Source organism: Bos javanicus, chromosome 16 (assembly GCF_032452875.1).
Source record: "Bos javanicus breed banteng chromosome 16, ARS-OSU_banteng_1.0, whole genome shotgun sequence".
Taxonomy (NCBI): Eukaryota; Metazoa; Chordata; class Mammalia; order Artiodactyla; family Bovidae; genus Bos; species Bos javanicus.
Window position 1 is genome coordinate 1,887,730 of NC_083883.1, and position 18,415 is coordinate 1,906,144.

The following is an 18,415-nucleotide window of genomic DNA, read 5'->3' on the forward strand; positions in this document are numbered from 1 at the left end:
TTCCAGGATGATGTAGTTGGAGGGTAGGCATCCCAGAACCTTCGAGAACCTCTCCTTGGAAGGCATAATGCCGTTACCACTCCCCTGAACCTGGCTTCCTGAGGCCCTGAGGAGCTCTCGAGGTGATGCTGACTGAGCAGCCCCTGGCCAGCATTGTCTGTTCACACCAGCTGATGATGCAGCAAGGCTGCTCAGCTGGCCCACAAATCCTCTAGCCAGGATCACGGACGGCGAGCGGAAAGGACTTTCAGGGTCCTCTAGCACAACTGTGCTCCCTGGGTGGCTGCAGACATGCGCACCCCTCCCCTCCCTGTCTTTGCCCCTCCCTTTGGTTGACAGGTGAAGGTCAGGTCTGTTCTAGAGGAGGCAGGGAAGGGACAGAGCCTATGAGTTCCTTGGTTTCATTTTCTACAAGGCAGAGCCCTGGGGAGTTTCTGAACACACATACAATGTCCTGGCCAGAAATAAGGAGGACTAGGAAGCTTTTTCTCTGAGAAGAAATGAGCCCTGGTTGGCGCCAAGCCAGGGAAGAACGTGGGGTCTGCGGGGCCTGAGCCCCTGGCAACGAGCCAGGAGCCAGCGTGTCTCCAGAAAGGAAATGACCACTCTGTGGAAGGTTTCTGTTCTGGGCACACAGCCTTAGAAAGTGTCAGAGGTCTGCTAGGCTAGAGGGGCCTTCCAGGACAAAGGGAGTGTCCTGCAGCCCTGGAGGGGAAACGCTAACTGCCTACTGACTGCACAGCCCCCGGGGAGGGATAACCAAGACCTGAGATGGAGTTTTCCACTGTACCAGTGATAGAAGTACTCAGATTCAGAAATGAAGTTAACTTTCAGAAGAAAGTTTAGATTATAGAATAATTGAACTATCCAGTCAATAGACGGCAAATGATACATGCAGATGAGAAAACTAAGGCTCAGAAAGGGCAAATGAGTAGCCTCAAGCCACTTAGCCAGCATGGAAAGGAGGCAGAGCCACAGCTGGACCCACATGTGTGAGACCAAGTCCGTTACTGTAAAAATGGGTCAGGAGGGGGCAACAAGCCCAAGTGTCCATCAGGAGGGGCCGCTCAGATAACTATGGGGCAGAGAGTGAGGGAGAGCCTTAGGTACTGATACGAGTGATCATCAAGCTATCCTACAGAGCAAAAATAAAAGTGCGTAGCTGCTTGTACTTACTGCTTACATGTGCATTAAATAAACCTGGCAAGACACAAGAAACTGGATGCCGATTGCGTCCTGAAGGAAACTGGATGATGGAGAGACAGAGAGGGGAGAAGACTTTTCCCTGGTGCAATCTTTTGTACCGTTTGGAATTTGAATCAAGAGACAGTATTAGCTTTTCAAACATTTTTTAAAAGAGAGTGACAGAGAATTTCCTTGTTCAACCCTCTTAAATGTGATGAAACAGACTTCTACTGACCACCGAGGGTGTGCCAAGCCCCAGGTGGGTGCTGCGGCTTATGCCATGATGAGTAAGATGCTGCCTCTACCCACCAGGAGCCACTCACCCCAGGTGACCCAGATCCCCCAGGCTGGGTGGTGGGATAAGCAACCACAGGTCTCCCACAGCTCTTCCCTGCTGTGCATTTTCCCAGACCCCCAACCACCTTAGGCTGGGAGCCTCAGTTGGTGAGGGGTGAGGGTCTGCCCTGGACCCAGCCCTAGTGGGCCTGACGACCACGAGCCAGCCTGAGCCAAAACTGCCCAGGCCACACCGCGACTTCCCAGCAGAGTCTTCAGGTAGGGCCATGGAGAGGTGGGAGCCTGCACCACCTCCCTGTGGAGAGGATCGTACACAATCATGCCCTTTTTTCTCTTGCTTCAAGCACTCACTGCTTATAATCAAGCAGCAGTTGCTGAGCAGATCAAATAAGCAGTGAGCCCTGAAGATGAGATTTCAGCCTGGGTGGGAAGTGTGAGCAGGTCCTGACTCTGGAAATGTATCTGTGATCTACCACATCGGGGAGCCCCCTCCCTCCCGCCTCGCCCTTCCTGTACTTTCCTGCCCCCGCGTTCTGTCCCCCTGAGCACACTTCCTAGGAGTGTGCAGCAGCAGCAGCAACCCCGGTATCTTGACTTCCTGCATTCTCCCCAGCAGTCACTTCATACTGTCCTTGATACGCCAAGAAAAGATAAATACCTCCCCTTGGGTCAAGCTACACCAATTGGTGTCCCCGAGATTCAAGAACGGGAAGCTCTTTCTGGAGGAAACGTGCAAATGTCCATGGAATTCTCCAGGCAAGAATACTGGAGTGGGTAGCCAGCCATTCCCTTCTCCAGGGGATATTCCTGACCCAGGGATCAAACTTGGGTCTCCCACATTGCAGGTGGATTCTTTACCATCTGAGCCACCAGGGAAGCCCCTTTCTGGAGGAGCTACCTCTTTTTGGAAATGGCTAAGGGTCTAGCTGCATGAAGTCAGTGAATCACAAAATGCTCTCCCTGTCAATGCTTCCAGTGAAGCTGTTCTCCATGGACTTGATGATAGAAAATGTAAATATAAGCAAGTTTTCTTAGTCATCAACTGAGGTGGCAGGAAGTTTTGATGGGTTGCTACTTAACACTTAACTGCAAGTGTGCTGCAGTTTTTTAATTGAGAAAAATCAGGAGAGGTGAAGATCTTACCTGAATGCGTCTCCTGGGAAGACATGGACAGGGAACATTTGGGTTTCCCCATTTACTCTGTTTGATGACCATACAGCACCCAAATCTCTCCTGAGTGTGACATACATGGAGAAGCTGAAAGAAGGCACTGGCATTATCCACACGAACAGTGACTTTAAGTCTCACATAAAATCTTTATTCTGCCTTACTCTGCAGTGCAGTCCCAGGCCTGACTTTTCCCTCTCCGGTTCTCAGAGCGCCTGGCAGCCAAACCACGGCTATCTCCCATGCCAGCTCACACAGAGCAGGACTCCTTCCCCCTAGCAACCTCCTAGGGAAGGTGACCTAGGGAAGGACCGTCACTGCTCAGAAAACACATCCCCACCCCAACATTTGGGAATTCAAGAGCAGAGGAGTGAGGGGCATCAGAAGCAAGGCAATGTGTCAGGAGGAGAAATGCAAGACTCTGGTGCTGGACCCAGCCATCCAGTTCTCGCCTGCACAGAGGTTGCTTTCATTCCTTTTCTTCTGTTAATTTGGCCTGTTTTCCAAACATGGGTCAAACAACCCCCCTCCCAGAAGCAGCAGCAGCAGAAGGAAATGTTATTAAAAACGGGTCCGTTAGTGGGCATGGTGTGTGGATGGAGTCTTTGGGATTTTGGCTGCCAAATAAAGACTTTATTGTTGTCATTCCTCTACTCCCAAGCTCCCTCCCTCTCTTCCCTCCTCCCTCCCTTCCTCCCTTCCTCCTCCCCTCCCTACTTACAATCGGCCTGGCCCTCCCCTAAACTAACCTCCCTACCCCAATAGGATCTGGTGGAGGAAGAGTCAGGCAAACACAAGCACGCACACACCACTGGGAGATCAGAACTTCTGGCTGGCTCTCTGCTGCCACAGCTCCACTGAGGGTGGGGGGAGGCAGTCTCGCCTCGCCGGAGACAAACCCGAGCTGAGAGGAGAGGCAGGTGGTTCAGGTAAGCCCGTCTGGAGGAGGAAGGCTCCGGCCTCCAGCCAGCCCCTTCCCACCCCATCCACGCCAGGCTACTGCTCTAGGCTCTGTCCTCGCCTTCCTTCCTTCCTCCCACCCCTCCTTCCTGTCTTCTACCGGATTTTTCTCCTTTCAGAGGAGCTCAGATCAGTCATCCTCATTTCGTCTCCACCCTCTTCCTTCTCTTCATCATTCTGCACCCATGTATTGGCTTGTTGCAAAAGTTAAACTTTCTTGGTACAGATGTGTACTGTAGCACAGCTATGCTGCACGCAGCATTTCTACAGATCGGGTTCCCATGGAAACTCTAGAACCCGTTTTGCTGAATCTTTGATGCTTTGTCATACACTGTCCCAGGCACACACATGTGCCACACAGATGCTGCACTTTCACTTCGCATGCACACACACGAATACACACACAGTGTGAAAGCATCCTGTCCATTCACCTCCGTTCTGATGGCATTTGACACGCAGAGCAGAGCACACAGTGACAAGACCCTGGCAGGAACGCACACAGGCACGCGCGCACTGCACCGAGGAGAAAAGAGCAAGTGCGTCTTCCCACCGAGGTGGCAGAGCCAAAGAAATCATGTGCCCCGAGTGCAGGCAGAGCAGGAACAGGATGAACAGCAGCAGGGGCTGGAGAGGTTTCTTCGTTCTTTAGAATTTAATTGGGTGGGAGAGAGAAAAAAGCAGCTTTCCAACCTGCACAGTGTATTCCCAGTAGCTCTGACTTTCTCTGCCTCACTAGTTCAAACCACTTTTCTTTTGGAAAGAGAGAGAAGAAAGCAACCCTACTCTGAAGCCTTAGAGGTACTATTTCCCAGCACTGGGGGTATTCATTTCTGTTTTCGGCAGGCAGCCAGAAAAGAATTCTCTTTAAAGCCACTTCAACATAATCCCACATTGGCAAGGGCTCCCTATGGGAGAGGAAAAAAGACGCAGTTCCTTAATCAGTCAAGGGAGGGGAAAACTGAAGTGGGAAACGGAATTTTTTAAATAGGGTGGACCCTCTCCATTTCCCCAGCTCATTCCTCTTCGATTATGCAGAGTGTTATCCCAAGGCCAGAAGGGCATGGCCTAGGAGAGGGTCTCCAAGTACCTGGAGACCTGGGTGCAGGGGAGGGTGAGAGGTGCTCACTAGAAATACAGACAACCGGACCCTTTGCTCTAGACCCACGGGATCAAGACCCAAGAAGCTGCTGTTGTTTCAGGATGTGAGAGGCAGCAAGGGTTTGAGAGTCTGAACCAGAGGCCTGAGGGAGACATGTGTAGGACTGAACAGCCCAGGATTCTGGCAGCGTTAGCTGGGCAGACAGGCTGTGTGGCTTCCCGGACAAGGACTGTCTGATGGAGCAGCTTCCAAGTGTCTCTAGTGGGCCACCCTCTTTTGCAGAGTAGAAGCAAGCACCTGAAGGAACGGAAGACCTCTGTGAGCTCTCCGCTTCTTGTCTCCTTGTAAGCACTGGCAGCTGTGTAATGAAGGAACATTCCAGAAAGCAATTTCCCCCAAGGTAGCTCCAAAGAGCTTAGGCTTCCTCCTACCTGCTAATCCGCCTGCCTGGGCCCCCAGGGGCACTGTGCAGGGCTCCTCCCCACCCCTGTTAGATCCCCTGCTCCTGCCCAGTAGCTGCCTGCTCTGGCGGGCCTGCACAGAGGATGGGCCTAACCGCAGGGTCTGCACTGCCCCTTCACCTCCCCGGGGGCAGCCCCACCTCTTGGGCCTCTGGGGGAAGCTGGAAGGGAAAGGTACCCAAGGTTGGGAGGGGAAGTCCCGAGTCACGGTGGACTCCACAGCCAGCTGAGGTCAGCAGGCTGCGGTGTTCCTGGTCAGCACCCCCGCAGCTTCTGCAGAAAGGCTCAGGGATGGGAGCGGGTGTTAGTGAGGGGGAGGGGCAGAGCGAACATTCCCCAAATGGCTGGGGGCATCTATGGCTTCTCTAATTATTTGATTCTGAGACCTCAGTGTGGTTTCACAGGCCTGAAAGGGGAGGAGCTTGCTCTGTGTAGGAGAGTTGGTAGAAATCCAAGTAACCATCTGCAAGGATCGGCATTCAGTGGAGGGAACGGCTGTCCTCTGGCCAAGCTAAGAGAAAGAGACCCCATTACTTTGAAATAATGTCAGTAGTAGCTTAACATTCACCGAGCACTTGCTTTTTTGCACATTTACTCACTTAACCTTCAAAATAATCTGATAAAAATGTATTAGTATGCCCATTTTACAGATGAGGAAACTGAAGCTTAGTAGAGGCAAGAGATTTCCCATGAGTACCCAGCTAAACAGCTGAGGAGTTGCAGGGTTGAGACCCACATCTATAAGCACTCAACACATCAGACAGACTCCTGTAGGCTTTCTTCAGGGAGTGGAAAAGCTAGGGGATTGAGGCAGAGAGAAGGACTTAGTGAGGAGCCGTGATGAGAGGACAAGAGCATCTCACCCTAAGTTGTGCCCCTTGCCTTTAGAACGGAAAATTTGCTCTTCTGGACTAGTGGCCTGAGGCCAAAAAAGATTGTGTTTACATGTTGCCTTGCGGTAGACACTGGGGAGACAGATGGTTTCTCCATTAGACTGTTAGATTTATTTTTAGCTCTTTTTGATCTGTAGCACATTTTAAAGTCACTTGTCACGTTTACTTCTGAAAATAACCCGATGAGGAACAGAGGGACAGGGAAGATTTCTTTATCTGTGTTTTGCAGGTAAGGGAAGTGAGGCTGAGGACAGGGTCACGTCACCAAAGGCAGTGGTGGCTGGGCGGGGACCCTCCGTCTAGTTTGCACCATGATGCTCTCTTCACCTTTGCCCCAGTCAGCCTTACTCCTATTCTGGTTTCACTCCCCAAGAAAGGGACAGTGAGTCGGTGACTTGCTGAATTCACCATGCCTCCACGTTAGCCCTTTCCTTACCTCAGAACCCCACAACGCCTACTTGGAGGCCTTGGAAGAGTCTAAGGCAGCTGCGGTGGGCCTGCCTCACTCCTCTGTTAACAGCTGGGCAGAGACGACCTGATTCTCCCGGCTTCCAACTCCCCTGTGGGCTTCAGGAAGACACAGAGAATACAATGGCTTTCAGAAGTCTGAGTTTAGGACAGCAAGAAGGAAACCAAAAAAGAGGGTCATCCCAACACCCATGGGCACGGCCCTGGCAGGGGCAGCCCCACTCCAACGGCAGGGTCACCAGCTGGGTTAAGCCACGGAGGTCCCAGGGGTCATGAGCTGGATGTGAAATCTGACAAGAACACCAGGAAGTAGTGTGGAGTCATCCTTCTTTAACCCAAGGAGACACACCCAACCTCACTCTCAGCTCAACCCCAATCCCAGGCTCTCTCCATACAAAGCCAATTACCCTATGATTTGGTAAACCCTTGTGCGCCTCAACCCAACCCTGCCCTGAGGCTAAACGTTGCAAGAGTCCTGGGAGTATGAACCTTAAATGAATGAATTTATGAGCTAAACAGGGATAGGACTATCTCACTTTAAAAATCAGAGTCTCTTGAGAGGATATGTTCTTTTGCAAACAAATAAATGAATAAATGAAACCCCTGCCATTTGCAGAGATTTTATGCTCTATGACATGTCTTCATGTGGATGATCCCATTTGATCCTCACACAGTTGAGGACCCTGGACCTGAGGAGGTGGGTCAGAGCCAGGATTCAAGCCTAAGTCTCTAATACTTGAGATTGAAATTTGAATTTAAAACTCTCAGAAAATCTCAAATGGGAGAGTGAATTTTGGGTTGGTCAAAGCACTTGCTTTCCTCTCACAAATGAGCAGCTTTTTGAGAACAGGTGTTGGTGAATGGGATTACAGGAGGTCAGTGGTTACAGGCGGTCCAGATGCATTTATTGATCAAGCAGTGAGCTCAGCCCAGCAGAAAGTGGGGAGGTGTGCTTGTGAAGGCATAAGAAATTTAAAAATCACATACACTTAGAATCCCGCCTAAGGGAACTTATGACTGGACAGAAGGTTCTGGAAGACAGGAACATACGAAGGTGTGACTTAGGGCTTTGTGGGAGAGACTGTGGCTCCCTGTGGAGTGCAGGGACTTCTCGTCTGTCCCAAATTCTGGTTTGGAGACTTAGAGTGTGTGGACAGCCCAGACTCCATCAGGAAGGAGCACTGTCCCATGAGAAAAGCCTTAGAAATGAGCACTGCTTCCTCAAGGGAGGAGCGTGCGCACACACACACAGAATGGTTCAGCCCAGACTCCATCAGGAAGGAGCACTGTCCCATGAGCAAAGCCTTAGAAATGAGCACTGCTTCCTCAAGGAAGGAGCGTGCGCACACACACACAGAATGGTTCAGCCCCAGGGCTAAGAGCAGACCTAGCTAATTCAACAGACCTAGTTTCTCCAAGGAACAGGCCCAGGAGCTTGTCCTTGAGAACCTTCTCAGCTCTGAAAGGAGCATGGCCAGCCCCCAGAGGTCTGGAGTGTAGACGGGTCAGAGGGCCGGTGGGGAGATAAGGGAAGTTCCCGAAGGGTCTGGCACAGGAGGTGGCGGCAAGGGCGGCCTGTGTTCACAGTGATGGCAGGGGTGGGAGGCACGCCCGTCGGGTGGGGCTGAGACTGACCCGCGGCTCTGACGCGCCTGAGCCAAGTGCTGCCCAGGCCCCACGTCACCAGGAAGTGCTTCGTGCCAGGGCCAGCTGCCGCTCCGCACAGGCGTGACTTGCCCACTCAGGGCCCAGGGTAAATGTTCCTGTTGACCAAGGCAGTGAAGGGGAGGGGGCTCCGCCAGGCTGGAAAGCCTTCCCAGGGCTTCTCACCGCACAAGAGACCTCTTGCTTATTGTCAGGCTCCCAGCTGGTCAGGAAGTAAAAAGTGCCAAAGCAAAAAAATTTAAGGTCACAAAAACTGGGGCTTTTAAAAATGTTAGGTTTTAGCACACGAATATAATGCTTTAACCCCGTTTAAAATCTCTGTGCAATACTGTTGTGCTATTTCAAGAAAATGACAGAACTTGTAACATTTTCATTGATAGTTCACCAATTACAAGCAGTGTGGGGTCTGGCAACAAGACTCAAGTTTAGTCTTACAATGAATGTCTTTTCACCTCAGTCTTTTTGGTGTATCCCCAAGATTGTTACATGCACAACTGGAGATAAAGCCAAGAATCTAACTGCAGCGTCCTTTGTGATAGGAGGCCAGGGGAAATGGCCCCCTGGGCCCCCTTGGAGAGGTCTGCCTGAGAAGAGACCACCTTAGAGGAAGGAGAAGGAGCAGAAGCTGCAGGGCAGCCTCCTCTCCCTTCCCTCCGCGCTGTCTCCATTCTGCTCCTTCCTTTCCACACTCTATACTCCGTGAGGACCCACGCACACACACCAACGAGGGGCGCGTGCATTTGCTCATGTGTGTGGCACAGGGAGAGGAGTGTCTGTGCGAGCGTGTGTGGGCTGGGTGTCCAGGGCAGGTGTGCAACAGGTGTAGGTAGACTCCCTCACCCCTCCAGGGTGAGCCCTGCCCTTGTCCATGTTTCTTGTCACACTCAGCTCCTTCCAAGTAACAGACTCAGGCTAAACATCTGGTGAGGGGCTTCTATTGAGCTAGCTTTGAACAAAGCTAGCAGGAAGCCAGTACTGGGTCACACAAGGGAAGAACCTAGCTGATGTGGGCTCCAAAGAAAGCGGGGGAAGCCTGGCGCAGAGGCAGTGATCACAGGGTCCAGATGCAGCTGAGGATACACTCCAGCCCCCTCTCTAAGAACTCCAAGAAACCTGCATCTCCAAAGTGTCCCAGGCCCTAGGAAGGGGAGGGGCAGACCACCGCAAATTGTGAAGAAGCAGCAAAGAGGGCCACTGGAAGCAACGTGGAAACAGAGATCCCGGAGCAGACCAGAGGGGCTGTCACAGGGACCTTGGGAGGGGAAAGGACAGGTAACCCGACAAGCTAGGGCAGGAAGTCAGAGAGATGCCAGTTTTTGTCTGCAGCCTTGGGTCTACCACAGTTTCCTCAGCTTAATTTGACTGAAACCACATGGCCCTATCTGCAGCATCATCAGAATCAATGGGAAGGTCAACCCCAGAGCATCCTTCAGCAACATATTCCACTATGTCTCTGAGGCAGGCGGGAAGTTCTCCTCTATATCCCACCCCGATATCATCAACTCCAATGCATATGGGAAGCAGCAATACCAGATCAGAAGAAATGAAAGTGGTTTCCCTGCAGCTTTTTAAAAAATTGAAACATAGTTGATGTACAATATTATCTCAGTTACAGGTGTACAACACAGTGGTTTACAATATTTAAAGGTTACACTCCATTTATAGTTATCATAAAATATTGGCTATATCTCCTGTGTTGTACAATATATCCTAGATTAGTTTATACGTAATAGTCTATACCTCTAATCCCCTATCCTTATATTGCCCCTCTCCACTAGTAACCACTGGTTCTCTATACCTATGAATCTGCTTCTTTTTTTTTGTTATATTCACTAGTTTGTTGTATTCCCCACAGCTTTCAGTTGCTTCCTTGTTTTTTTCCCCGGGAGCCTCCACATCTGGGGAGAAATTCTTGGTGTGTGTCCTGCTGGCAAAGACCAGCGTTCTCTGAGCTGAGCCCTGGGGAGGAGGGGTGAGCGGGGGCAAATGCAAGGGGACCGCAGCACTTCCTTCCCAAGAGCTTGCTGAGCCCACGGAGACGTGGGTCTTTGTCCTGGGTCTGCTGTTATATAGCTTCCTGGCCTTGACAAGCTAGTACTCCCCTCCAGTGCTCAATTTTTATAAATAGTTGAATCTGGACTTTGTGAATTTCAAAACACTTTAAGCAATGCTACTTTTTTTTTCAAATGCATGCTTCAGCCTACCCTTAATTTGTGTAACAGATTTTAAAACCACAGAGCTCCTCATGTTGGACAGGGGTGAGTTGGGGGGTCCCCCAGGGCCATCCCCTTGGTATCCCTCCCTCAGGAGGACTCCACAGAAATGGGGCACAGTTTGGAAACCACTGAGTTATGGAACCAGTAAGGACCCTTCCAGATGTAATGCCCCAGGACTCTATGCCTCACATATCCTAACATCCCTCCTATAAGGGGAGAGATTATTTTCTCATGCTGCAAACCAGGAGACTGAGGACTAGAGTGGTTAAGGGTATTCTCCAGGAAACCCTGGGACTCCTGATTCACAGCCCAGAATGCATTCTGCCAAGACAGCTGACACTCTAGCACATCAGCACCTGGGCCTCTGGGAAAGGGAGTCAGACACTCAAACCCTCGCTGCTGGATACAGGCAAGCAAGGAGATGCTTCCACAGGTCCCTGCCACAGCTCCCCCCAAGCCCATCCCGGCCAACTCCAGCTGCAAAGACACGTGTTCTTTTTACTGAGGCCCAGCAGGCTGATGACCTCCCACGTTCCTCCCCACAGGTGTGTCGCCTGGATCATGAGGTCATCCCTCTGCTGGCTCCTCACACTTCTCCTCATCTTGGCCACAGCGGCCCAAGGCCAGCCAACAAGACGACCGAGGCCCAGACCGAGGCCTCGGCCCAGACCCAGGCTCAGACCCACACCCAGCTTCCCACAGCCCGATGAGCCAACGGAGCCTACAGACCTGCCTCCCCCACTGCCCCCAGGCCCCCCGTCGGTCTTTCCGGACTGTCCCCGGGAGTGCTACTGCCCCCCTGACTTCCCGTCCGCCCTCTACTGTGACAGCCGCAACCTCCGAAAGGTCCCTGTCATCCCGTCCCGCATCCATTACCTCTATCTCCAGAACAACTTCATCACTGAGCTCCCGGTGGAGTCCTTCAAGAACGCCACGGGCCTGAGGTGGATCAACCTGGACAACAACCGGATTCGAAAGGTGGACCAGAGGGTGCTGGAGAAACTCCCCAGCCTGGTGTTCCTCTACATGGAGAAGAACCAGCTCGAAGAGGTGCCCGCGGCCCTGCCCCGGAACTTGGAGCAGCTGAGGCTAAGCCAGAACCAGATCTCCAGGATCCCGCCCGGGGTCTTCAGCAAGCTGGAGAACCTGCTGCTGCTGGACCTGCAGCACAACAAGCTGAGTGACGGCGTCTTCAAGCCTGACACCTTTCAGGGCCTCAAGAACCTCATGCAGCTCAACCTGGCCCACAACACCTTGAGGAAGATGCCCCCTAAGGTGCCCTCCGCCATCCACCAGCTCTACCTGGACAGCAACAGAATCGAGGCCATCCCCAGTGGGTACTTCAAGGGCTTCCCCAACCTGGCCTTCATCCGCCTCAACTACAACCAGCTCTCGGACCGGGGCCTCCCCAAGAACTCGTTCAACATCTCCAACCTGCTGGTGCTGCACCTGTCGCACAACAGGATCAGCAGCGTGCCCGCCATCAGCAGCAGGCTGGAGCACCTGTACCTCAACAACAACAGCATCGAGAGTGAGTGCGGGCACTGGGGCGGCGCGGGCGGGCGGCTGGCTCTCCCTCCTCAGCGCTTCCACGCGGGCCTCAGGCCTGTGCCTGAGGACGCAGAAGCACCCAGTCTGGCACGGTCTTCAAACCTTGTTCTTTCCACTTGCAGCCCACATGACCTTCAAAGAATATCTGACCTCGCTGGCAAGTCTCCTCATTTGTAAAATGGCACAAAATATATATGAAGATTTACTAGTTTAGTATGGATAAAGTGCCCAGAATACCATGCTTGGAGGGTAACAGCTTTTCTACCTCCAGCCCTTCTCACCAGCCCCTGCTCCTTTGCCCTCCAGACCTGTAGGTAAGGGAGACGTGAAATACAGTCCTGGACATTCTCCTAAAGAATGGTGACATTTAAATGCTGACTCTGGAATGTCCTGGAGAAGCCAATGGCACCCCACTCCAGTACTCGTGCCTGGAAAATCCCACGGACGGAGGAGCCTGGTAGGCTGCAGTCCATGGGGTCTCAAAGAGTCGGACATGACTAAGCAACTTCACTTTTACTTTCATGCATTGGAGAAAGAAATGGCAACCCACTCCAGTGTTCTTGCCTGGAGAATCCCAGGGATGGGGGAGCCTGATGGGCTGCCATCTTTGGGGTCGCACAGAGTCGGACACAACTGAAGCAACTTAGCAGCAGCAGCAGCTGGAGTGTCCTGGATCTGTCCACTGCAGCCGTGAGAAAATGGGCTTCTTCCCAAGCCTGAGCCTAGGTTTTAAAGAGTCTGTAAAAACATACAGAGAGGCAGTTCTGTGTATATTATGAGTGGCTGGTGGTTTAGTTGCTAAGTCGTGTCCGACTCTTTGTGGCCCCGTGGACTGTAGCCTGACAGGTTCCTCTGTCCATGGGATTTTCCAGCAATAATGGTGGAGTGGGTTGCCATTTCCTTCTCCAGGAGATCTTCCCCACCAAGGGATCAAACCTGGGTCTCCTGCATCGCAGGCAAATTCTTTTACCAATTGAGCCACCAGGAAAGCCCCACACTAAAAGCATACGACTGGAAAAGACATGGCAGTCAGGAGAATATGTCTGTTTGTGGATGCTTTTCTGAATCTATCTGGAAGGCTGAAGGATTTGGTCATAAAAGTCAGTACACTCAATGTAGAATTTGCCTAAGCTACATTTACAGGGTCCTGGGCTTTGGATAAAAAATGTAGGTGAGAAAAAAGACTGGAAGTGACAGTTTTGCCCAATCAAAAACATCAGATCTGAGCAGAGCATCAGCAGAACAATTTAAAAACAAATGTGAGAATATTCTCTGGCCCCTGGACAAAATCAGGCTACATCCACAAGACGAATGCAGCAGCTGTGGGAATGGAGACCAAGGAGAAAGAGAAGCACTCCCAAAATGATATTAGGAATCCTTAGCTTTCAAGCCAAAGGATGAGAGGGAGATTGTTGAATTTCTGTAATCTCGAAACAAGTGGATAATAGGACAGGCTTATTCACTCATCTGAGATAATTACCCAAAGGTAGGGGAAGTCTTCTTAAATCTTGCAAGAAAGAAATTCAGGAAAAGGCAAAACTGTCTAATTGTACCCTGCAGGTAGCAAACTGATGGAACACATTACTCCCACGAGGCTGTATCGGCCAAAAATCTAGACAGAAAGGATACCTTGATTAATAAATGGTTGACAATGTTCTATCAGATTGTGGATAAAAACAGGCTGTGGTGAGAGGGGGTGGTGATCCAGCCTTCTGAGGTTGAAGACGGAAAGATTCCACCCACTCTCACCATTTCACAGTTTCAGAACAGCGCATCAGGGGGGTAAAGTCCAAAGTTACAACAGGTCATAGGAAGAAAATTCATCTACGTCAGGGCTCTTTCTGCTGCTCCAACGCTGAAGAGAGAAGAAAGCGGAGAGAGGGAAGAGGAGGAAGAGGAGGAAGGAGATGAAGAGCACCCAACCACCACCCACAGAAGATAAAAGAAGCAAGGCTTGGGAGGATAGAAAACTTCATTTAGAAGAGGGCATACCAAAAAGGTGAAGGGGAAAATGGAAACTCAGCTTCCATTTGAAAACCTACCTCCATTTGCCCATCTCTTCCCTTTCTAGCTCACTTTCCCCAGAGTCAGTCATCAGTCCAGAATCAACGGCTCCATCACATCCTGGCACCCTTTCTCTTCCTGTCATCCCTAGGTCAGTCAACCTAGCCATCTTCTGCCCACCCTCAAGCCTCACATCCCGCTTACAGGAGAACCTCTGGGGTAATCCATCCACTGCGGGCTTCAGATCTTGCTTCCCTCCACTGTTTCTCCACATGCAGCCAGATTCATCTTTCTACAGTATAAACCTGATCATAGCGCCCTTCCAGATTTAGCCCCCCCGGGACACCAGTTCATAAATCCCACCGTCCCTCTCATAACAGCAGTCCTGCTCAGTGACATGCCTCAGACAAGAAATCAGAGACCCCATCCTTAGTGAAATATCTGAAAGTCTCCTATAATTGGTGGCCACAACTGGAGCCTCTCCAGTTTACTCTGCTTAGTATATCACGTTGTACTATTTACTGGTTCCTAACTCTGCCATGAGTTTTTGCCCTCCACAACATCATTCAAATAGGTCACAGCATCAGATCACCATCCCCAGGTCTCTACATGTTAATCCTATCTTTGAAAGGTCAGCTCAAAGTTCACTTCCTCCATGAGTCTTTAGAGTGAGTTTGCAATAACAATTGTTGATCGGTTCCAATTTAGTTCATTTTACGAACGGGTAAACCAGCCTGGAGGTTAGGGTCAATTACTCATGGTCGCATGTTCCCGAGAACTGGTGAGCCAGTTCCAGAGAAGAAATCTCTAGGGTCTTTATCCTTGTCCACCCTCTTTTCCCTCCATGTTTTGGCCTCTAGCCCTATCTGGCTTGACCCCTTGCCCACTTCTCCTGCTGAATTCTCCCTTTCTTTCTCCGCAGAAATCAATGGGACCCAAATTTGCCCCAACAATATAGTCGCCTTCCATGACTTCTCCTCGGATCTGGAGCACGTGCCGCACCTCCGCTACCTGCGGCTGGATGGGAACTACCTGAAGCCGCCCATCCCGCTGGACCTCATGATGTGCTTCCGCCTGCTGCAGTCCGTGGTCATCTAGGCCCTCCTGTGCCCCTGGAGCTCCTCCGGCCGCGCTGAACGTGGAGGCCCAGGCGCCCGTGCCCACAGCTTGTTTGCTCTGTCTCCTTTTCTTGCTCCCAGCTCTGCCCTTCTTATCCCACCTTCCTGAGTCAGGGACAAGCCACATACTCTGCTGCCCCTGCAGCTTCTAGAACAAGATTTCCAAAGGCTTGATTTGGTCCACCCAGTTCAAAGACACCTGCTTTGCACCCCAACTTCTGGTCCCAGAAGCACAGGTGTATATCTAAAGACATCCCACTCTCTTCCTCCCTCATCACTCCTGGGTTAGCCCTGACCATGGACGGAAATCTGGTTCTCGTCCTGGCCAAAGCAAGCAGAGCATGGTCAGGGGCAGCCTAGACGTGAAGTTTGGAAAGTCCTGCTGGAAACTCCTCTATTGTGAGCAGCTCTGACCCAGACAGACTGAGGAACTCAGGTCTCCTGGGTCAAGGATCCCATCTTCCAAAACTGCTGCTGCCTTCCCCATTCACAGGCACCAGACAGGCACCTGTCCTCTGCCAGCCTGGGTTCTGGAAAGGAGATGCAAGGGAACGGCTGAAGAAGGATGCAGGCTCAGAGATGGGCACAGGGACCTGCTGCTCCTTCATAAGGTGAGAGGGGCCCTTCTCGGCACACAGCCTCCTGGCTGAGCCTCTGTGCCAACAGTAAGAGCAGGGAGGAGCATTCCAGGAGGAGAGTGGCACAAAAACCCAGGGACCAGCCAGTGGGAGAGGCTGGGAGTCAGAACCCACGATGGCCCGTGTGGGTGCGGATGGCCCCTTGGCGGCTGGACAAGAGGCCCAATGGCTGAGGAGCAGCACAGGGAGGGTACAGAGCCAGCAGCCCCGCCCTGCCCTGCCGTGCGCTCTCTGCCTCTCCGTTGCTGGGGAGCGGCTCCTGAGGAACTGCTCAGAGAAGGGGTGGGGAGCCGGAAATCTCCCAGAGCCCTCTTCTGCTTGTGCAGCGGCCTCCCCTCTCAGCCAGGCACAGCAGTGACATCTGGTGGCTGATACTGCCCACAGCTGGTCCTGTGTCATCATCTTTCTGGGGTGATTTGCCAAGGTCAGGAGTTGGTCTCTAGTTCCCACTTGAAAAGCTGTGGGCGACACGCGTGGTCTCTGTCCTCTGGGGTCTATAGGGTACTCGGTATACCCGAGGCACCAAGATAGGGGACCTGGTTCCCATATGAGTGAACCCAAGAGGGAAGCTTCAGGAACCCAGAAGAGGATATGGCTTGTTCCCCTCTGCCCTCTCACCTTGCGGGTCCCTTCTGCTCTCTGCTTTCAGGTGGTAGACTAAGGAGGTGGCTACAGTACCCCTCCAAGGACCCTCTGGAGCTCATGTTCCCTATGCAGCTTCACCTTTTAGACCATGTTCTAAGGCAGCATGAATCCTAAATATTATCTCCTTCCTTTGCAATAATTTATTCCCTGTACGGACTGTCCTTCCCCCAAAGTTTTTACACACACTGCCCCCCAATCTGGCCCAGGGGAGCAGTGTGTGAAAGGCCTCTAAGAGAAGCCCGAGTCCACCAGAGCCGACTGACCTTCATCTCCCCTTTCCTCCCTCCAGTGGGTGGAGATGCCCCCCGCTAGAATCCCCAAGTGTACATTGGTGGGACTAGGGGGTGTGTGTCCTAGAAATGAGTAGGACACAGTGCCCACTCTCAAGTTAGGTTGAGAAAAGTTCCAGAGATGTTTAAGAAATTGGATTAAGCTAGCTCCCTAACTTCAAGAAATCTCCATTTTCTTCTAATTTTTCTCTTTTGCTAATTTACATAAAATAGGCCTGTTTCATCAAGTTCCTCCCCATGTTCCCATTCAACTGCTTCATTCTTTGCAGCTGCAGCTGGTTTTTCCAAAGCTCTTGCTTAAAGACAAGATAAACTGTAGCCAAGGTGCTACGGCTTGGATAACCGCCCCTTGTGTATCTTACTCCCACCTTGCCCTCTCAGCCCCTCTGGTAATGAGCACAGCGCCTAGGACTCCTCAGGGAGGAGGGGTCATTCCCCTGCTCCTGCAAACCGGAAGTGTTTTGTTTCAGCAGCAACAAAATCACCATCATCCCAGTGCCCTGTCTAGAATATGCCGGCTTCCTCTATAGCTCCCTGCAGCTGTAAACCAGAGGAAACTGAATTGGCCGTATAGTTCCACGCCCCGCCCCATCCCCACACACAATGCGCTGGTTCCCCCTGGATTAAGGAGGCCGCCTCCTCCATATACAACTTCATTCTCTCAGTGCTGTTGGCATAGGCACATACAGATGTGTAAGTAGGTGTGTGTGTGTACTCTGTACCTACATCTATTCTTTCTTGAAGATCATGACAACTTTGTGAAACAACTTTCACATTCCATCACGCTTCACAGCAGAGAAAATAAAGTGATATGAAAAATATCCTGCTTGAAACTGACAATGTAAACAGGTGAGAACAGTACCTTAAATTCATCTTGCCGCCCTCTCCCCCTGCCTCCAACCTTACTACCTCTGAGAAGACTGGTAGAGATAGGAGCCTATTCCTAAGAAACTCTAGGGAAATGATTCTAAAACCTTTTCTTGGGGAACTCCCCCCATTCCTAAAGTCAGATAAAAAAATCTGGCAGCTACATGCGAAGCCCCAAACTCCAAGTTCTTTTCAACCCACAGATACTACTAGATGGTTGAGGGTCTCCCAAATGCTCAGCACTGAGACAGATACAGAAAGACACAAACCAGACTCCATTCCTAACCAGAAAAAACTTACAGACTAGTTGAGGACAGGCAGTGTAAGATGCACAGAACAATGTGGCAGGGGTATATCGAGCGCAGTGAGCAAAGGGCCAACCACTGCATCTGGAATGGTCTGTAGGCCATGCAGACATTCACAGAGGGGCAAGATCAGGATGCCCTGGAATCTCTCTTCCGGTGGAAGGTTTGTTTCAGAATCCTCCCGGACTACACCACCTCCTTTTGGATAAAAAGCTGCCAGATACTGTCCCACTCCTTCTACCTTGCCTCCTAAATTTCTGCCTCAGTTCAATTCAGCAAGTGTTCAATGTATATCAACTACGTGCAAGGTTTCCAGCTAAGAATTCAAGGACTGGTAATATATACCCCTTGCCCTTGAGGGATTCATAAAGGGAAAATCCATGAATTAGTAATTGCATGTCTTAAGTGTGGGCAATAATTCTGGGTACAAAAAGCATTGTGGAGAGGGTCGCCTGGGAGAAGCCAGAATGGTTCCTATCATTTGCCCTGGATCTTAAGATTTGAATCAGATTTTGCCAGGTGGGAGGAGGAAAAAGCACATAAGCAGGAAAGAAGGGAACCAGCTTGAGAAAAAGATCGGAAGACA

General features: G+C 51.3%; 1 protein-coding gene across 1 annotated transcript; it reads left to right on the top strand.

Moving 5' to 3' along the window:
- The first annotated feature begins 3,404 nt into the window (after nucleotides 1–3,404).
- PRELP (proline and arginine rich end leucine rich repeat protein) lies at nucleotides 3,405–17,478 on the top strand. Its single transcript, XM_061381880.1, has 3 exons — nucleotides 3,405–3,578; nucleotides 10,957–11,942; nucleotides 14,889–17,478. Exons 2-3 carry the CDS (start codon nucleotides 10,973–10,975, stop codon nucleotides 15,062–15,064), a joined length of 1,146 nt encoding a protein of 381 aa, XP_061237864.1. The 5' UTR covers nucleotides 3,405–3,578; nucleotides 10,957–10,972; the 3' UTR covers nucleotides 15,065–17,478.
- Nucleotides 17,479–18,415: the final 937 nt, after the last annotated feature.